We start from the raw sequence: 17,417 nt of genomic DNA on the forward strand, positions 1-17,417 counted from the left end.
TGGATGGAGCTGAGGGACTGGCTAGCTGAAGATGTCAGTCAAAGTAGAGATAATTAGTACATGATAACAGGAAAGAGAGCACTCACAATTGTGCTGAGAGAGGGATGATGTGGTGAAAGATTCGCACGTGGGTGTTCGCCGCGGACCTTGCCATCTCCGCAGGAATGGTCCACGTCCTCACCAATCAGTGCAATGGCCACTCCTCAAAGTGAGTGAGGGGCCTAATATGGGCCACTCCACCACCCTGTCTGGAACCTCTCCCTGCTGTTGTGGGCAGGCTTCTCCTCCATGAAAACAGATGGAGAGAGTGTGAGCAGGACACATGACCCTGTGTGGAATGTCTGTGTGGTGAGCGGAGCCATGGACAGGATGAGGACATGAGCTCGAAAGGATATGAGCCTGATGGGGATGTGAGGGTGTGTGTGAGAGTTAGTCACACACGTTAAGATGTGAGATCCCTGTGGAGTGTGTTGAGTTTGTGAATGTGTGAGTTGAGAGTGATGAGGTGATTGACTTAGCCTGGCGGAATGGATGAGAGCATTCATCCCCTTCCTTCACTGGCAGGCTGACCTCCTCTGTGCTCCACTGGCTCTGAGCACTGCTGCTACTGACTCCCAGGCCAGATTGGTGACTCTGGTGGACATCCTGTGGTCAAAGCAGGGGTAGGGAACATTGTGGTGGCCTTCCACTGCGTCCAGCAGGTGCCCCAGAGAGGTGTCACTAAATTTGGAGGCTGCCAAATTTTTGGTTTCTGGGCCACCTGTCGCCTGGAGCAGTCCTGGTCTGGAGACATGAAGTAGGCTGCGCTCTGGTGCGCTTTAAATATGGCGCCCAGAGCGAGGGAGCACTGAGTTCACAGCATGGCGGGGAAATCTGAGCCCACTCACCAACAATCTGGCACATTTCCCGTGAATGCATTATTAGTGAGGTGGGACGCACCGGGAAGGGGAACGATACAGCACGGAAATCCGCCATTGAGACCAGCGGGTAAAATGTCTATTTTCACATCCGCTACCGCACTTAGTGCAAATCTGGAACAATTCCACCCAAAGCTTTTGTTTAATGTTTCTGCCATTTCATTTTTCCCCATTATAATTTTCCTCCTCACTGTCTATAAGGTCCCCTTTTACTTTTGCTTTTTTTAATATACAGACAGAAAGTTTTACAATCTATTTTTTGTTTCTTGCTGGTTTGCCTTCATGATGTATTTTCTCTTTCCTTATCTATTTCTTTGTTAACCTTTGCTGAAGTCTAAAACCCTCCCAGTACTCAGGCTTACTGCTCTATACGGCAACATTATGGGCAGAATTTTTCAGTCAGCATGCGGGGGCGGTCCCGACATCATCGCGCTGAGTAGCGATGTTTCATTCAGTGGGCGTGCACCGGAGTTGGCTGCGCACCCACCGATACGTAAACGCCCTATTAAGGCCATTAAGAAATTAATTGAAGCACTTGTTAACGCTGCCCGTCCAACCTTAAGGTTGGCAGGCAGGCGAAGAGGCCAAGCAGCCTCCGCGTTTTTTAGGAAACCTCATCCACGAGCTGGATGAGGTTTCCTAAAGCTTTTATTCAATAAATAAAACTCTTCTCATAAATGTAAAAACATGTCCTATCTCGTGACACAGTCACACATGAGGGGCCATGTTTAAATAAATTTATAAACCTTTTATTTAATACTTTCATATTTAATTCAATTTAATACTGCTCTGTGCCTCAGGGAGATTGCTGCACTCTTTCACACGCATGTGCAAATGAGTGCTGGCCCTGACTCTCTCTCCTCCCCCCCCCGCCCGCACAGGTAGCGCTGAACGCTACCGCTCGCATATGACACTGGGTGGGCCTTAATTGGCCCACCCAAGTAAAATGGCGGCGTTGAGCTGATCGCGGATGGCGATCGGCTCTGCGACCACCCCCACCCACTTTCGCCAAGCCTGCCCGCCAACTGAAAAATTCTGCCCTGTAAGCCTGTAAGCTTTAATGTAAGGTCATCTTTTGTTTCTCTTAGCCACAGTTGGACCATTTTTCTCATGGAATTCTTATTATTTAAGGGAATGTATAGCTGTTGCAAATTATGAATTAATTCTTTAAATATCTGCCATTGCTTGTCTACTGTCATATTCTTAGTCTAGTTTTCCGATCTACTGTAGCCAACTCACCCCTCATACCTATGTATTTTGCTTTGTTCAGACTTTAGACTCCAATTTCATACTTAACTAAATCACACTCAAACTCAGTATAAAATTCTATATTATGACCACTCTTCCTGGAGGCTCCTTTACAATGAGGTTATTAATGAACCCCATCTTATTGCACAATTCTAGATCTGAAATAGCCTGTTCCCTAGTTGGTTCCTGATACTGATCTGGGAAATATCTTGAATGCAATCTATGCCTTTGCCCTCCATGCTATTACTGCAAATTTTGTAGTCTGTTGATCAGACTACAACCCTTGGTTTCTGTCCCACAACCTATTCTGTGCACCTCCTAGGTCTTAATTCCCAACAAAGTGAGTCTTCTGATACTCTATCCTCAAATAGCTTTTTGGACTTCACTCATTATACCTCTCTCTGACCTCGAACAACAGCCGATGTGCCATGTTGATTCCTCCCTACCTATGACAATGTTATTTGACCATTGCACTTTAACCCTGGAGTCCCTCATATTGTCTGCAATCTATTTCCCATTTACTATCAGGTTTTTAGGTAATAACTGTTACATAACTAGGCCATTGTAACTCTCCCCATGTCCATTTGCATGCTGCTCCAGACCTCAGCCCATCATTTCTATTTTCATCTTTTCCTCCCTTTATTAAGCTTATTATCTCTTTACTTAGACCCTTCTCTTCTATCATGATGCCTTTTTACACTTTTTGCTCCTCTGATATTCTTCCCTCCCAATTTGCTACCCAACTCTTCAATACTCCTTGAGCTTACTGCTCTTGCTACTGTTCTTGGCTTCCCTACCTCTTGGATAAGCCGACAGCTTCCCTCTCTGCCTTCCCTAGTATTTCCCGATGGGCTCATTGAGGCACTTGATGCTGGTTCATTATGAGCAGCAACTCCAATTGCCCCACCTACAATTTCATTGAATTCCCCGTCCAAGCCACCTGGTGGGGGCTAACCCTGTCAACCTCCTCCTCATTCAACTCACTCCTCCCTCTGCTGACCTTGAGGACTTTGCCAGTTGACCAGCTCTCAATGCCCTTTCTGCATCTCCCGTCTGTCCACTTGTGCCATCCATGAATTTAATTGCATCGACATCATGGCCTTAGCGGTAACCTGGTTGAAAGGGCACGGCACCTTGCCCCTAAATAAAGCCTTCTCGTCTGGCTATGCCTTCCCCCATTTGGCCCACCAAAATCACCGTGGTGTGGTGTGGCTCTTATCACCAAATTACCCCATGGCCTTACCCCTATTCCTCTCCTCAAGCATTTCACCTCGTTCCGTGCCTCTCACCTCTCATTTAAAATCCTCATCCTCTACTGCCACCCTGAGTACAATAAACGTTTCCTCAGCAAGATATCTTCAGTGCTTTCCTCACTCTGCTTCTGCACCAAATGACTTCTCGTCCTCAATGATTTCAACCCAAATCCCAACTCAACAAGTTCTCTCTTATCTCTCCCTCCAAATAAATTCCCCAACTCATATTCACAGTCGCACCCCCCGCACCCCTGCCTTGACCTTGCCATCTCATGGGGCCTAGTAATTCCCATTATATCAATCACAGCTGAAGCCATCTCTGATCACTTCTGTGTCACACTCCACCCACATTCCCCTTCATGTCCTAACTCTACCCTCTTTTGTGTTTTCCCTGGAAAAATCTGTCCCCCAATTGACTTACAGTTGCACTTTCAAAATCCCAACTGTCTAGCCTTTGACCCTCTACTTGCCACAACATTTCTGTAGTTACTGATTTGTTCGACTGCATCCTTACTTTTCTTGGTGCCCTAGTCCTCAGTAAAATGGTTACTGTCTCACCTTGGTTATTCCCCCTGCTATGGCCCTCATTTCTTCTCTATTAAATCCAAGGAACACAGTCTTCAATGGATATGGTACACAACTGGTTTAGTCATTCACCCACAGATCCGGCTGGTCCACCTAAAGCACTGCCAGGTCCTGCTCTTGTCTGCTAAAACTGCGCACTATTCCATGGTCATTTTGGAATGCAGAGATAACCCTGACTTCTTTTCTCTACAGCAAGCCTTCGTCTTCAACCTGTCTCCCCTGTCTCCTCCACTCTCACCTCTAACAATAAGTGCAAGGAGTTCATGGACTTCTTTGTCACTAAGGTTTAAACCATTCAATCAACTGCCTCTGCCGCTTCCCTCCCTTCCACTAGCCTGTCGGGTCAGATTTCCTCTAAAGATGATCCCTGTCCTAGCCCTGAACTTCCATTTTTCTCTAGCTTCTTTCCTGTCTCCCCTAATGCTCTCTCCAAGCTCATTTTGTCCACCTCCTGCTCACTTGGCCCTATTCCCACCAAACTATTGACCACCCAACTTCCCTTCCTGGCCCCTATGTTATCTGATATTGTCAATGGCTCTCTCTCTTCAGGTGTTGTCCATTTTTCCTTTAAATCTGCTAACCTGTCACCTGTCTCCTCAAACAACCAACCCTTGATCCCACCATCCTTGCACACTACTGCCTCATCTCCCAACCTTCCTTTCCTCTCCTAAGTCTTTAAATATGCTATCACCTCTCAAACCTGTGCACATCTTGCCTGGAAACTCCATGGGCTTGATCTTATATTTCTTGGCAGGGTGAGGGAGGTGGAACGGAAAGCAAGGGGTCCACTCACTTCCACCCCTGCCGTCTCAGCTCAGAAAATTAAGCACCGGTGGCCAATCAGCAGTCCAAAAGGGGGCTTCTCGCCCAATCGGGAGTCTAGGCCAGGATGTCATGTGGCAGCGAGGTTATGCCGTGTGCAGGAAGTTGATCACAGCTTCAAATTTAAAGCTCCCCTGAGCTCTGAATCTGTCTTTATTTCTTATGAAAGGCTCAAAATAGTCAATAAGTGAAGTCAAAAATCACAGATGTTGCCACCTTCACCAGCTGAATCTGCTGCTACATGCAGCCATGGCAGGCATTTTCTTCCACCCGTGTGCCGCCTCGTTATACCTGTTGGGAAGCAGTCCCAAACCTTTTCCCATCTGATCCCTGAAAAATACATTGGACAATAAGAAATTGCAGACAATTGGATTGTTAACGAGCACAATAGCTTGTTCATTGCTATTATCAAAATCGCGGGGTTCCAATTTCCATGCCCACTCACCTCCCGTAATTTTGGAGATTGGCCTCGTATCGCCAACCCGACGTCATTGTGCCCTATATTACTTTTTTGTGATTGGTGGGGTGTGTGTTGCTGAGGGGGTGGTGCCTGCCTGATTTGCAGCCATTAAATCCAGCCCCCTGTTGGAAACCCTCCAATCTGGTTTCTGCCCCTGCCAGTGTACTGGAATTACTCTTATCAAAGTCACAGGTGACATTCTATGTGACTGTGACAAAAGTAAACTATCCCACCTCCTCCTTCTATTCCTGGCTACAGCCTTTAACACAGTTGACCACATGATCCTCTTCCAATGCCTCTCCGATGTCGTCCATCAGGGTGGGAGTGTACTCGCCTGATTTTTATCTATCTAATTATAGCTAAAGCATTACTTGCAATACATTTTCTTCCTACTCCTGCATCATTACCTCTGTTGTCCTTCAAAGATCTATCCTTGGCCCCCTCTTGCTTCTCATCTGCTTATGATTCTGCTTGGTGACATCATCGGAAAACAGAACATCAGTTTCCACATGTCCGCTGCTGATGACACCGAGCTCTACCTTACCACCACCTCTCTCAGCCTCTCCACTGTTGCTAATTTATCTGTCTTCTTGTCAGACATCCAGGAATGGACGAGCAGAAATTTGCTGCAACTGAACATTCAGAAGGCCAGAGCCATTGTCTTTGGTCCCTGCTACCAAGTCCATTCCCTAGCTACTGGCACCATCTCTCTCCTTGGCAACTTTCTGAGGCTGAATAAGACTCTTCGCAACCTTGGTATCATACTTGACCCCTAGCTGAGCTTCTGACCACATAACTGCGCCATCACCAAAACTGTATATTTCCACTCTGTAACATTGCCCATATCTGCCCCTACCTTTGCTCATCTGCTGCTGAAGCCCTCATTCAAGCTTTTGTAACCTCTAGACTTGACCACTCCTAACTGGCCTTCCACATTCTACCATCCTTAAGTTTCAGTTTATCCAAGTCTCTGCTACCCCTGTACTTATTCGCACCAAGTTCCCTTCATCCATCATCCCTGTGTATATTGGCTTCCAGTCAGTCAACTCCTCAATTTTAAAATTCTCATCCTTGTTTTCAAATCGCTGCAGGGCCTTACTCCTCCCTATCTCTGTAATCTCCTCCAGTCCCACAACCCTCTGAGATGCCTGTGCTCATCTTAAAGGAGGAAAGGGAGGTGGAGAGGTTATAAGGAGGGAATTTCAGAGCTTAGAGTTTCTTCTTGATTCTTGATTATTTGCAATTTTAATTGCTCCACAATTGCCTTCAGCTTCTCTAAGCTCTGAAATTCCCTCCTTATAACCTCTCCATCTCCCTTTCCTCCTTTAAGACACTCCTTAAAATCTACCACTTTGACAAAGCTTTTGGCCATCTGCCCTAATATCATCTTAGATGGATTTGTATTTGCTTTATATTCCTCCTGTGAAGCACCTTGGATATTTTATTATGTTAATAATGCTATATAAATACTTTTTATTGTTGTCAGGGGCCTATAAATTACTCCCACCAGTCTTTATGCCCCATATTGCTCTTAGCTCCATCCAAACTGATTCTACATCTTGATTTTCTGAGCTAAGATCCTTTCTTTTGCCTTTATCCCATCCTTTATTATCAGGGCTATCCCCACATCCCTCCTTTTCCATTTGCTCATGTCTTATAAAAGTTGAATATCCTGGAATATTTGATCAATTATGGATCGTGGATATCAAAATACCGCAGATGCTGGATACCTGAAATAAAAACAAAAAATGCTGGAAATATTCAGCACGATCTGACTACTCTGCATACTTCCATTGGATGTTCTCTGTCTTCATGTCTTCATCAAAATAGCATTGGGAACCAGGAGTGTGAGTGTGTGCCACAGATGCCATTTTGGACCCAACACAACACTTGTGGTGCCAAAAAGGGCAAAGTTTTGTGGTCTCTATCACATATGGTCCCTATCGCTGAAGTCCCCACATGACACAGGAATTGCAAGCAACAGGTCCCAGCTGCCCAATGATCTAAAAAATCTTATTCCCTATTTTAAAATCTAATTAGTACCTTGTTTAAACTATTAATTTTAATTTATGCCTCGGGACCTCAGTTCTCAGGTCTCACTGTCTCCCGCTCCCTTCTCAGACCAATCATTTTTTTACTTTAAATACCAGAATAGCACCTCTTCCTTCGCTGAACAAAATTTCCCTACTCAACAAATTTTCTGAGTTTAGCATTCTATAGCAGCAGGCCTCCTTAGAACTGGACTCTGTGTTACTTACTAATAATTGTAAAATGTGATAAATACAGAGAGAGAAAATAAGAGGTGAGTCTGTACATTGGCATGCTTTCATTTTTCCTTAAAACAATTCTATCATTTAGCAAAAATGGGGAAACTTACTGCAATTATCCTTCTATATTTAACCAACAGAATTCCCACTAAGATGATGAGGATTACTGATTTAGTTCCTGATTTAGCAGGGCCTGGTTGTGGTGTATTTACTTGCCCAGTTGGCTGTTAGCATTCCTAAATATCTATGTCAAGAACAGGTGGTGGCACTGGAGCAATAAATTGATTTACAAATGATTCAAAATAGACTAATAACCCTGACAGGTTGAATGCCATAATTCAATGCCCTGTAATCCCTTAGTTCCAGATGTAGATGAACCCACTTCTGTATCTGCATACAGATCAAGGGTAAATCAAAAGCTCCATTGGTTTGCATTTGTAGAGCACCTTTAATAGAGAAAATGTCTCAAGGCATCTCGTAGAGGTTTGAAAAGAAAAGAGTACCAGGACTGTTTCTACTAAATGACAACATGGTTTAGTTGTTAGGATCTTCCTTCAATATGAACAAGTTGTACAGGGTTATTCAAATTAACTTCCTTGTTTTAATGCAGCTTTTTCTTCAGTTACCCTACTTAAGCTGTTGCTTTCAGGGCTTTTGCATTCTTTTCAGCCGCTCACTGTAGTATTAGGGTGTTTGGAACTGCAAGGGTCAGTGTGGGACTGGGAAAACAGTACCGCCCACATTATGATGTAGAGAGTCACATGGGAGTAGTAGAGTGTAGTAATGGATCTGGTAGAAGTCAGCATGAAAATAGCACCTATTCAGGACTGTATCCTATATATATATGTATATAGTTATGTGTTATTAATAAACAGTTAGTGTTCAACCAGGGCAGCATGATGGCTCACTGGTTAATGCTGCTGGCTGCCTCTGCGTGGGTTCCCCTGGCTGCTCCAGTTACCTCCTACTGTCCAAAGACGTGCTTGATTTGGCTACAGTAAATTGTCCCCCAGTCTATGGGTGTACGTGTGAATGTGTGCCCTGTGATGGATTGGTGTCCTGTCCTGGGTATACCCCACCTAGTGCTCATTGCCTGTCTGAATAGGCTTTGACTACCCAAGACTCTGAAATTGGATGAAGCGGTCCTGGAAAAGTGAGTGAATGTTCAACCATACAAGCCTCTAGAGCTCTTCATGAGACAACATACAACCTTATAATATGGTGGCAGCTGGTGAAGGACCCCAAAAGCCCTAAGAATGAAGAAGTAAAGAAACAGCAATCTGACTTGAGAGAAATGCGCTTAACTTGAAGACCTCAAATACACACCTGGAGAAGGCCAAGAAGCTCCATTACAGGTGTGGAGGCTGAAGGGTGGAATAAAGGACTCCATCACAGCACGTGGAGGTCCGTTGCGAGATCTAATTGAAAGCAGAGTCAAAGGACCTAGTCAGATCACAAAAGGTTGAGCAAACTCTCCAAAAGAGGCTGAAATAAGCTTTTAAATTTGGCGCAATAATCAGGCAGCATTGGCAGACAGATTTAATGAGCATAGCTGGAAGAATATTGCAGCCTGGATCCAGAGTCGGTGCAATAGCACATGGTGACTGTGCATGAATGGAAAAAAAAACTTTAAGAGAAGTCAGAGCAAAAATTCGGCTTCAATTTGATTTTCTAAACTAGCCAACTAGCTAGCCAAAATGATTCATTCAAAAGATTTTCTGAAGAATTGCTGATGTAACTGGGGTGGGAGCCTGCCAAATCACAACAAGTGCAGGAAGAAAACAAAATGTTTACTGCAGCACATTAAAAAAAATTTAAAGCTGTGTTCCCCTGTGCTAAAAACAACCATCACTGCCAGATCAATTAAAACAAATGGAAGGGCCAGATGTAAAATTGGGTATTATGGAGAAGAAGAATTTTAAGATATGTGATAGCATCAGGCTTGAATAAGAAAACACGCTGAACAAGCGAATACATTGTTATATTCAGTAGGTCCAATAGCTGATGACATCATTACCGGACAAGAAATAATTGAATCTTCCGATAACTCTGAGGTGGTCATGAAGTCCTTTGACACCTACTTTAACCTAAGAAGCAATAAAATTTTGGAGCAAGCAAAATTTAACAAGAGAGTTCAAAAGCCCAAGGAACCCGCAGGCTCTTTCATAAATGAGATATACAGATTGGCTGAAGGCTATGACTCTAGTGACCTTAAGTTGAAGCTCATAAGAGACCGAGTAGTAGTGGGATTGGCTGCTGAGACACTTTTGGACGTACTCCAATTCAAAGATGATTTGACTTTGGAAAAACCCATCCAAATCATCATTCAGAAGTCTGCCAGCAAAGCCGATCCATTTTGTGTGGCAAAGTTAAACCATGGTACAGAGCAACCTCAATAGTCCAGCTCATAAGGCAACAAAAGGACAAGGAGATTCCAGGGCAAGGAAGGAAATATCCAAGCAAAACACAAGATGGCGACAGACCATGTCAGTGCTATGGCACCAAAAGTCCTCACATATGTGAGCAGTGTCCAGAAAACACTGTACAGTGCTTTCACTGAAACCACCTGGGACACTTTGGAAAGATGTGTAAGTCCAAAACCTTGAGGCATGCAAAGGATCCCAAACACGTTCTTGAGATAGATGAGCCACACCAAGAAGAAGTCCAACGATGCTCCTTGGGAGAAATTAAGGACCCCCGATTCACATTTTGGAACATTGACATATCTGTAAATGATGACCTCATGAATTTTAAGTTAGACAAAGGAGCCAGTGTGATGGCCCTGTCAGATCAGGAACCATGGCTAAAAGACCTCTGGCAATGGACGACAAACACACCACTGTATGGTCCTGGAGGAATCTAAATACCTGTCATAGGCATGATTCAAGAGCTGCTCCACTATGACAACCATGCAAATAATCAAAATTCTGTATGATATCTGCAATCAACCCTTTTCTCTCCTGAACAGAGATGCCTGTGTTGCCCTCAACCTCCTCAAAACAGCAGAAGATGTCAGAAACCACTGTAGTCAACTGCACTGAATTGGAGACTCCCGAGAGGTCCACCAGTGCTGATGATCTGACTGGGGCTTCAGTTTGGAATTGTCCTCATTCTTTGCACAGGCAGTTATTCCAGTTCCTTTTCAGAAGGCAGAAAATAATCTTCTTCAGTCAGACCAACCAAACCTCCAGATGAGCACCGACATACTTAAGAGGGAAGATACAGGGGAGAAGGAGCAGCAACAGATTATTGAGCCTGACCTTCAGAGTCAAACAGTTACTGTCACAGAACCAGGAAAAACTACAGCAATGAAGCTGCAGATTAAAGCTCACATGTACAACATGAAGTCAACTTGGAACAGGAGAGAAATGACCACCAACTCACAAAGACAAAACTCAGGGAGGTGCAAGTGTACATGAAGAAACAGAGAGCAACATTAGAAGCTAAACTGCAAGTCAAGATCAAGGATCAGAAACATACAAATATAAGGGAGGTAAATCTTCAACTTCCAGGAAGAATATGGCGGACCCCACCAAAAAAGAAAACCTAAATCCATTCTATGAATGAATGGAGCGAGTATTCCCTCTGGAAGGAGAAGGATAAGCCCATGGTATCTGACCAAGGATGACAGATTGTCAACAAAGGAAAATACAACACTAAGGAGCGCAATAAGTGAACCAGATCTAGAAGCCCAAATAATTGCAACACCAAGTACTGCAACTTCAATTCCAGACCAACAGTTAGCCCAAAGCAGCTGAGACCACTACACCTCCAAACTTGGAAAGAACGAGATCTGGAAGAGTCACAAAGACTCCAGACCTTCTGAAACTGTAAAGTCAGAGGCTTGGGGGGGTGGAGGGGGAAGGGGTAGCATGTAAATATGTAAATAAATTTAGGTAAAGACTTGGGTGGAGGCATAGTATTTGGGTGTTTGGGACTTTAGGACTGGGGAAACAGTACCGCCCATATTATGATGTAGAGAATCACATGGGAGTAGTGGAGTGTAGCTGTTAGTCAGCTAGAAGTCAGCATGAAGATAGCACTTAGTCAGGACTGTATCCTATATATATGTATATAATTTTGTTATTAATAAACAGTTATTGTTCAACCATACAAGGCTCTAGACCTTTTCATGAGACAACATACAACCTTACAACACTCGCAAATAGTAGGCTTTTTAATGACGCAGGCACTTAATTCTCAAGGCCCTCTGTTAGATTTCCCCTCTATGGGCAGAATTTTGCCCTTGGTGGGCGGGCGGGACACACCAGCTCGGTGGTGGGCGGGCAGCCAAAATCCGCCGTCGAAACGGGGTCCGCTGCCATTTTGAGTGGGCGGGCCAATTAAGGCCCGCCCAGTGGCCTGCCCGACAGGAAGCGCTATGCACTACCTGTGCGGTGGCAGGGGGGGGTGCGGAGGGATTCCCCAACTGTCAAAGAGCAACTGGTAAAGTGCTGTCTCAGGGAGATTAGTGACAGGTAAAAAAACTCCAAAAATAGAGAAATATTAAAATTATTAACATGTCCCCCTCATGTGGCAATGTCACACGAGATGGGACATGTTAATAAGAAACACATAAACTTTATGAAACTTTTTAAAAACGGACATGAAACCTCATCCTGCCAGTGGATAAAGTTTCATGTATAATCAGGAGCCCTCTGGGGCTCTTAGCCTGCCCGCCAGCCTTAAGGTTGGACGGGCAGGTCTTTAACAATCTTAATTAGCCTGTCAATGGCCTTAATTGGCCATTGACAGGTCGGCGGGCGGACAGCTGATTTCACTGTCCGCCTGCCTTCCTGAAAATTTAAAGGGACCGGGATGCCCCGCCCCAAATCACCGACGGGAAAATCCTGGCCTATGTCCTTCTCCTGTTTGACTGGTGCCTATTTTGCGCATGTTACTGCTCTCCCTCCCACTCTCTTTTTGTTCTCTGTCTCCCTTAACTCCCTGACTCCACTTCACCCTCTGTCCCCAGCCCCTTCTGTCCCTTTATCCCTTGTGCCTCCTCTTTCCAACCACCCTCCAGCTGAATTATGAGACTGTTGAACTGAGCACTAAAAGAGCAGGATTAGTGATTACCTAATGATAAATTCCAGCCATTTCCACAGAGTGAAGATCAGTAATCTCTCTGAATCAGTCTCACCAGTAATCAGCTATCATTGTTAACTAAAGATATTCAAAACAATTAGCAGAACTAGCTAAGGAAAAAGTAGGATATTGAAACAAAAATAAAATTAGCTGGAAAAACTCAGCAGGTCTCACAGCATCTGCGGAGAGGAATACAGTTAACGTTTTGAGTCCATATGACTCTTCATCACAGATTTTTTATTATAGTAGGGTATTGAAATTGTTTTCATTTTTAAACTGATTATAAAATGAGCTTTCATGGAGAAACTCCAGTCTTAATTTGTTTAAACAGCCAACTACAGTGCACAGAAAACTACTTTTACTTTGTTGTTCTCTGTAATAGGCACGTGAAGGTGGTGTTAGGGATTTGCTGCTTGAAGCTGACAAAACAGCAGAAGCGAATAAAGACCAGAGCCAATTGTATGAGGAGATGGGAAAAACTCTAGGTGATAATTGGACAACTCTCAACCAACTGCTTGAAAATCGAAAGACGCTTTTAAAAATGGCCTCCGAGTTCTTTGATCAAGCTTTAGAGGTTGGTAATCATTATAAATTATAATGTGATTGTGATTATAAATCACAAAGAGCAATTTAACCTAATCTTGGAATTAAAATATGCAGTTAGATTAATGTAAATTCTGATAGTGTGTGGTGATCTCTGAATTGACATGGAAATTTTATAGTTGATTTTATCATTTTAAAAAAACTATATTTTTTAGTTTGCTATAAAAATTGATGAAGCTGAAGATTTTCTGAACAGTGCGCAGATATTTGAGGACATGGAATCCTTGAAGCAACTTCTTCATCACCATCAACATCTTAAGAAAGGCAAGTAGTTGAATTAAATGCATATTGAATATTTGTAACTGAGAGGGAGAATAGGAAGATATCTGCGATCTTTTAGCCTGACTTACTGAAATCGTGGCCTATGACTCACTTTTAATGATCAAGTTCAGGGAGTTTACTACATACAGAAAAAAGAGACATGTCTAAGCTTTTCATCTTGCACTCATCAGAACACTTGCAAGAATACATGTACGTACGTTGCGCCTGTTTCAGCTAAACAAAGTAAGTGACAGTTATTCGCTGACTCATTCCTCAGGGCAATGCCTTCACCAATCAGGGTCAAGCTGCCTGGTTTAGATTTCAAACAATGCTTGTCAGTTAACTGTCAGTCACCTTCAGTGGTGCATTCTCCATGGCAATGCCACTTGCCAACCAATCAGCACTCTCTTCACATACAGAATAAATTGTTGTTTTCCCCTTATATTGGTATTCTTGCAAGTGTCCTGATGAGTGCAAGACAAAAAGCTTAGAATGTCTCTTTTTTCAGCAATACTCAAGTTCTGTACGACCAAACGACTATTCACTACATACAGTTGAGTAAACAAAAAACTATTAAGATTTACACTATAGCTGTAGTATTGATACAAAATTGTCTTATTTCAAACCAACACTTCAGTTATAATGTAATTGAAGTTTGAATCCAGATTCAGACCTTAACCTGACACCAGGACAAAGCAGACTCCTTGAAGAAGGGAGTCTCACTCCATTTCACTTCAGGATCAATTTGGGCCTTCACACCTACACTACACAGCTTTATTGTTTTTCTTCTATTCTCTAACACTTTCATCCTACCTTGGCCATTACTATTTCAGTTTATCTAACTTCAGTCAATGTGGCCTTGAACCTTCCAATTTCCAGTCTTCACACTTGTTCAACTTTTGTTTTTGAGAAAGTTATTGATGCTTCAGGCTGGCACTGAGCCATAACCAATTGGCTTTGACTGACTGTGTGATCTAGGGGTAGGATACTCATTGACATTTTCTCTCCTATATAGGCTTGAGCATGCAAAGAAAAATAATAATTGCATCCGGAGAAAGAAAGGATTCAGTGCTGTAGGCAGGGCTACAGTGCAAATTACACTGTAATTCAATTGCAGCTTTTGTGTGGGTGGGGTGCAGCTGTACAATTGCCAAGTAGGGGGAAAGTGCAGCCGACATAACTGCTATCCCAGGTGAAGGAAGGTTGGAGCAGCTAAGAGTGAATAAAACAGATGATGCACTCTATCTGGTTTTGGGACCACGATATTACAAGAATTTCAGAACTGTAAGCAAACTATCTGCTTTTACTGTAGAAGTCCATTTACCACATTGTTTCCATTTCTTAATGATGTGAATATGCCAATTATTAATTAATTTTCATCAGGAGCAAGCCAAGCATCAGGGCCTTAGCCATGATTGCACCCTACTCCTGACTTGCCAGCTTCAGCACTGAACATAAGAAAAAGGTGACAACCACATAGAAGAGAGACTGAGTTGCATAGTAAGAGATCATTGGACTTAGAGCCAGAAAGCCACAATTTCAAATCCCGGCATTGATTGCATTAGTTCAAATTGGACATATTTTGCTAATTCTCTTGCAGCTGATAGAGTGTTGGAGTATTCTATTTTTGAGCGTTGGGGAGCAGGGAAAGTGGTTGCCAGCCTCACCATAGAAATATATGTTTTTACCACTTAGAGGCCACAATTTTACACCCCGCGGGCGGCTGCGTGCCCGACCCGAACGGGCATGAAATCAAGCGAGATGACATCGGGCGAGCACCCGACATCATCACGCACTCGCACGATATTTCGCTTGGTGGACGTATGCTAAAGTCGGAAGAGCACCCGCCGACAATTAAGTGGACAATTAAGCCCATTAACGTCCTAATTGTTAGCGATTTTTCGTGGCCCGTCCGACCTTACAGTTGGCGGACGGGCCAATCGGCCAGGCAGGCTTTACATTTTTGGTGAAACCTCATCCAACGCAGGTTGAATTCTCCATTAGGATTTAAAATAAAAATATATATCTGGGGACTGTTTTTTATGAGGTCTGCTTTCAGGTGCTTGATTGTGCTGCATAGGCATTTTTTGCAGCATTTTTTGGCTTTATTTTCTTACTTACAGGTCTGCAGCTCCCAGAGGCAGATGTCTGCCTTAAGGGAGCTCAGTGGAAGCACTCACCCCCTGTCCGTGGTGACATCAGCACCGCCCTCTTCTGCCCCCAACAACAGTCCTGAGCCTTTGGGATAGAACAGATGACATAAACAATTTTAGAAATTGAGAAACGGCTGATCGGCAGAATGCATACAAAACATATTTCACTGTTCACTTGAAATTTTCTCCGAGCAATCATCTGGTGAAATGAGCTATTTAAGGAAGTTTATAAATTGTTTTCCATGTTGTTTGCAAGTTGAATTGTAACTTGATTCTAGAAGTTTACTTTTGTTTCAGGCCTTTTAACGAACTCAATGGCTCTTCTGAACAAAAGTCAAGAACTCCTCAATGTAATCAAAGATTTCAAAGTATCTGGACCGAAAATAAATTCTGAGCTAATTCATGGGGCTCATAGCAGCTGTGTAAAGATCGAGAGCCTGTTGGAGCTGCTACAGGACAGGAGGAGACAGTTGGAGGAGCAATCCAATCGTCAGAGGCTGCACTTGGAGCAAATTCTGCAGATCTATCAGTGGGACCAGCAGGTAGATAAAGTAAGAGCCAAATCTAAATTATTACCAGCATACTACAAAATTAACTTTGAAATAATGAAGTGCTTGCCCAAGAACAAGAGTTATTTTTTCAGGAAAAAAATAATTGGTCCAAAGTATGTTACCTATAACTGCTTACTTTTGAGGAATGCATAATACTGCCAAAATAAAGACAGTGATCAAGAGTAATCTTCAATTGTATGTATCACATGGAGATATCACAGGATGGGCAGCAATGCCAGTCATGTTCATGTCCTGAGAATGAATATTTTAAAAAATCCACCATCATAAAATCAATGGGAACTGGACTGAAATCCATTCACACTGTGAAGAATAAATGTGATGTTTCACGTACCACCAACCATGAGAGGGAACTTTCATTGTTTCATCTTGGTTTGGTTCCAATCCATGTATGATATAATTTTTCAGATCATTCTGTTATATTATTCTTTTGTAACTGAAAACTTTAATTTACAATAGTTATCAGCTGAATAAATTTAATATTTTTATTCCAATGATTCTCCATTAAAGATCAGTCATGTGTCTGCAGAAGAAATAATATAATTCTATACTTTGGCAGCTTTGTTTGGCACACAAATGTTTCTATGCTTATGTCCAGGAATTGATTGTTGAGAATAAAAGTAGCCCAGCTGTCTGTAAATTGTCTGTACAACATTATATAGTCAATGACTTTCACAGTTTTCCATTGTGTTTTTGACAAAGGTGATGCAGTGGTTCCAGCACGATGGTGAGACTTATTTGCAGAATGAAAAACTAGGTTCATCGCTCACTGAAAATGAATGGCTGCTGCAGGAGCACCAAGAGTTTGGGTGTAAAGCCAAGGTACGTGCATACCCTCCAAAACAACATCCCATCCATATCATCTCCCTGATGAGTATTATTAAAACATAATATTCCATGGACCTTTTAGGCAAAGTTGTATAAGTGAAGTGAACAGTATGTGTAGGATTTGTATTATGGTAATATATAATTGAACAGTGAATTCGGAGCCCTGTTAAATCAAGCTCCTAAAAAGTTACCTTTATTGCATGATTTATTTTTAAATGATTTATTTTCAACATAGCATTTGCATGATGGATGAAATGGAGTTGACCTTAAAGTTTGCCAGAACTTACTTCGCAGCTACTTTACTCAGTATATTTGTTGACAAATAAAATATTTATGCAGTACAAAAAACCTGACACTCCATAT

At 42.9% G+C, this 17,417-nt stretch overlaps 1 protein-coding gene across 1 annotated transcript in view; it reads left to right on the forward strand.

The window, feature by feature from the left end:
* Positions 1 to 17,417, forward strand: part of ttn.2 (titin, tandem duplicate 2) — a 694,778-nt gene that overhangs the window by 41,130 nt on the left and 636,231 nt on the right. Inside the window, exons 3-6 of the mRNA XM_078552010.1 lie at positions 13,023 to 13,214; positions 13,399 to 13,507; positions 15,955 to 16,208; positions 16,929 to 17,048. Coding sequence (XP_078408136.1) covers positions 13,023 to 13,214; positions 13,399 to 13,507; positions 15,955 to 16,208; positions 16,929 to 17,048 — 675 coding nt within the window. The remainder of the gene's footprint in view (positions 1 to 13,022; positions 13,215 to 13,398; positions 13,508 to 15,954; positions 16,209 to 16,928; positions 17,049 to 17,417) is intronic.

Source organism: Cetorhinus maximus, chromosome 11, assembly GCF_964194155.1.
Source record: "Cetorhinus maximus chromosome 11, sCetMax3.hap1.1, whole genome shotgun sequence".
In the NCBI taxonomy this organism is placed as follows: domain Eukaryota; kingdom Metazoa; phylum Chordata; class Chondrichthyes; order Lamniformes; family Cetorhinidae; genus Cetorhinus; species Cetorhinus maximus.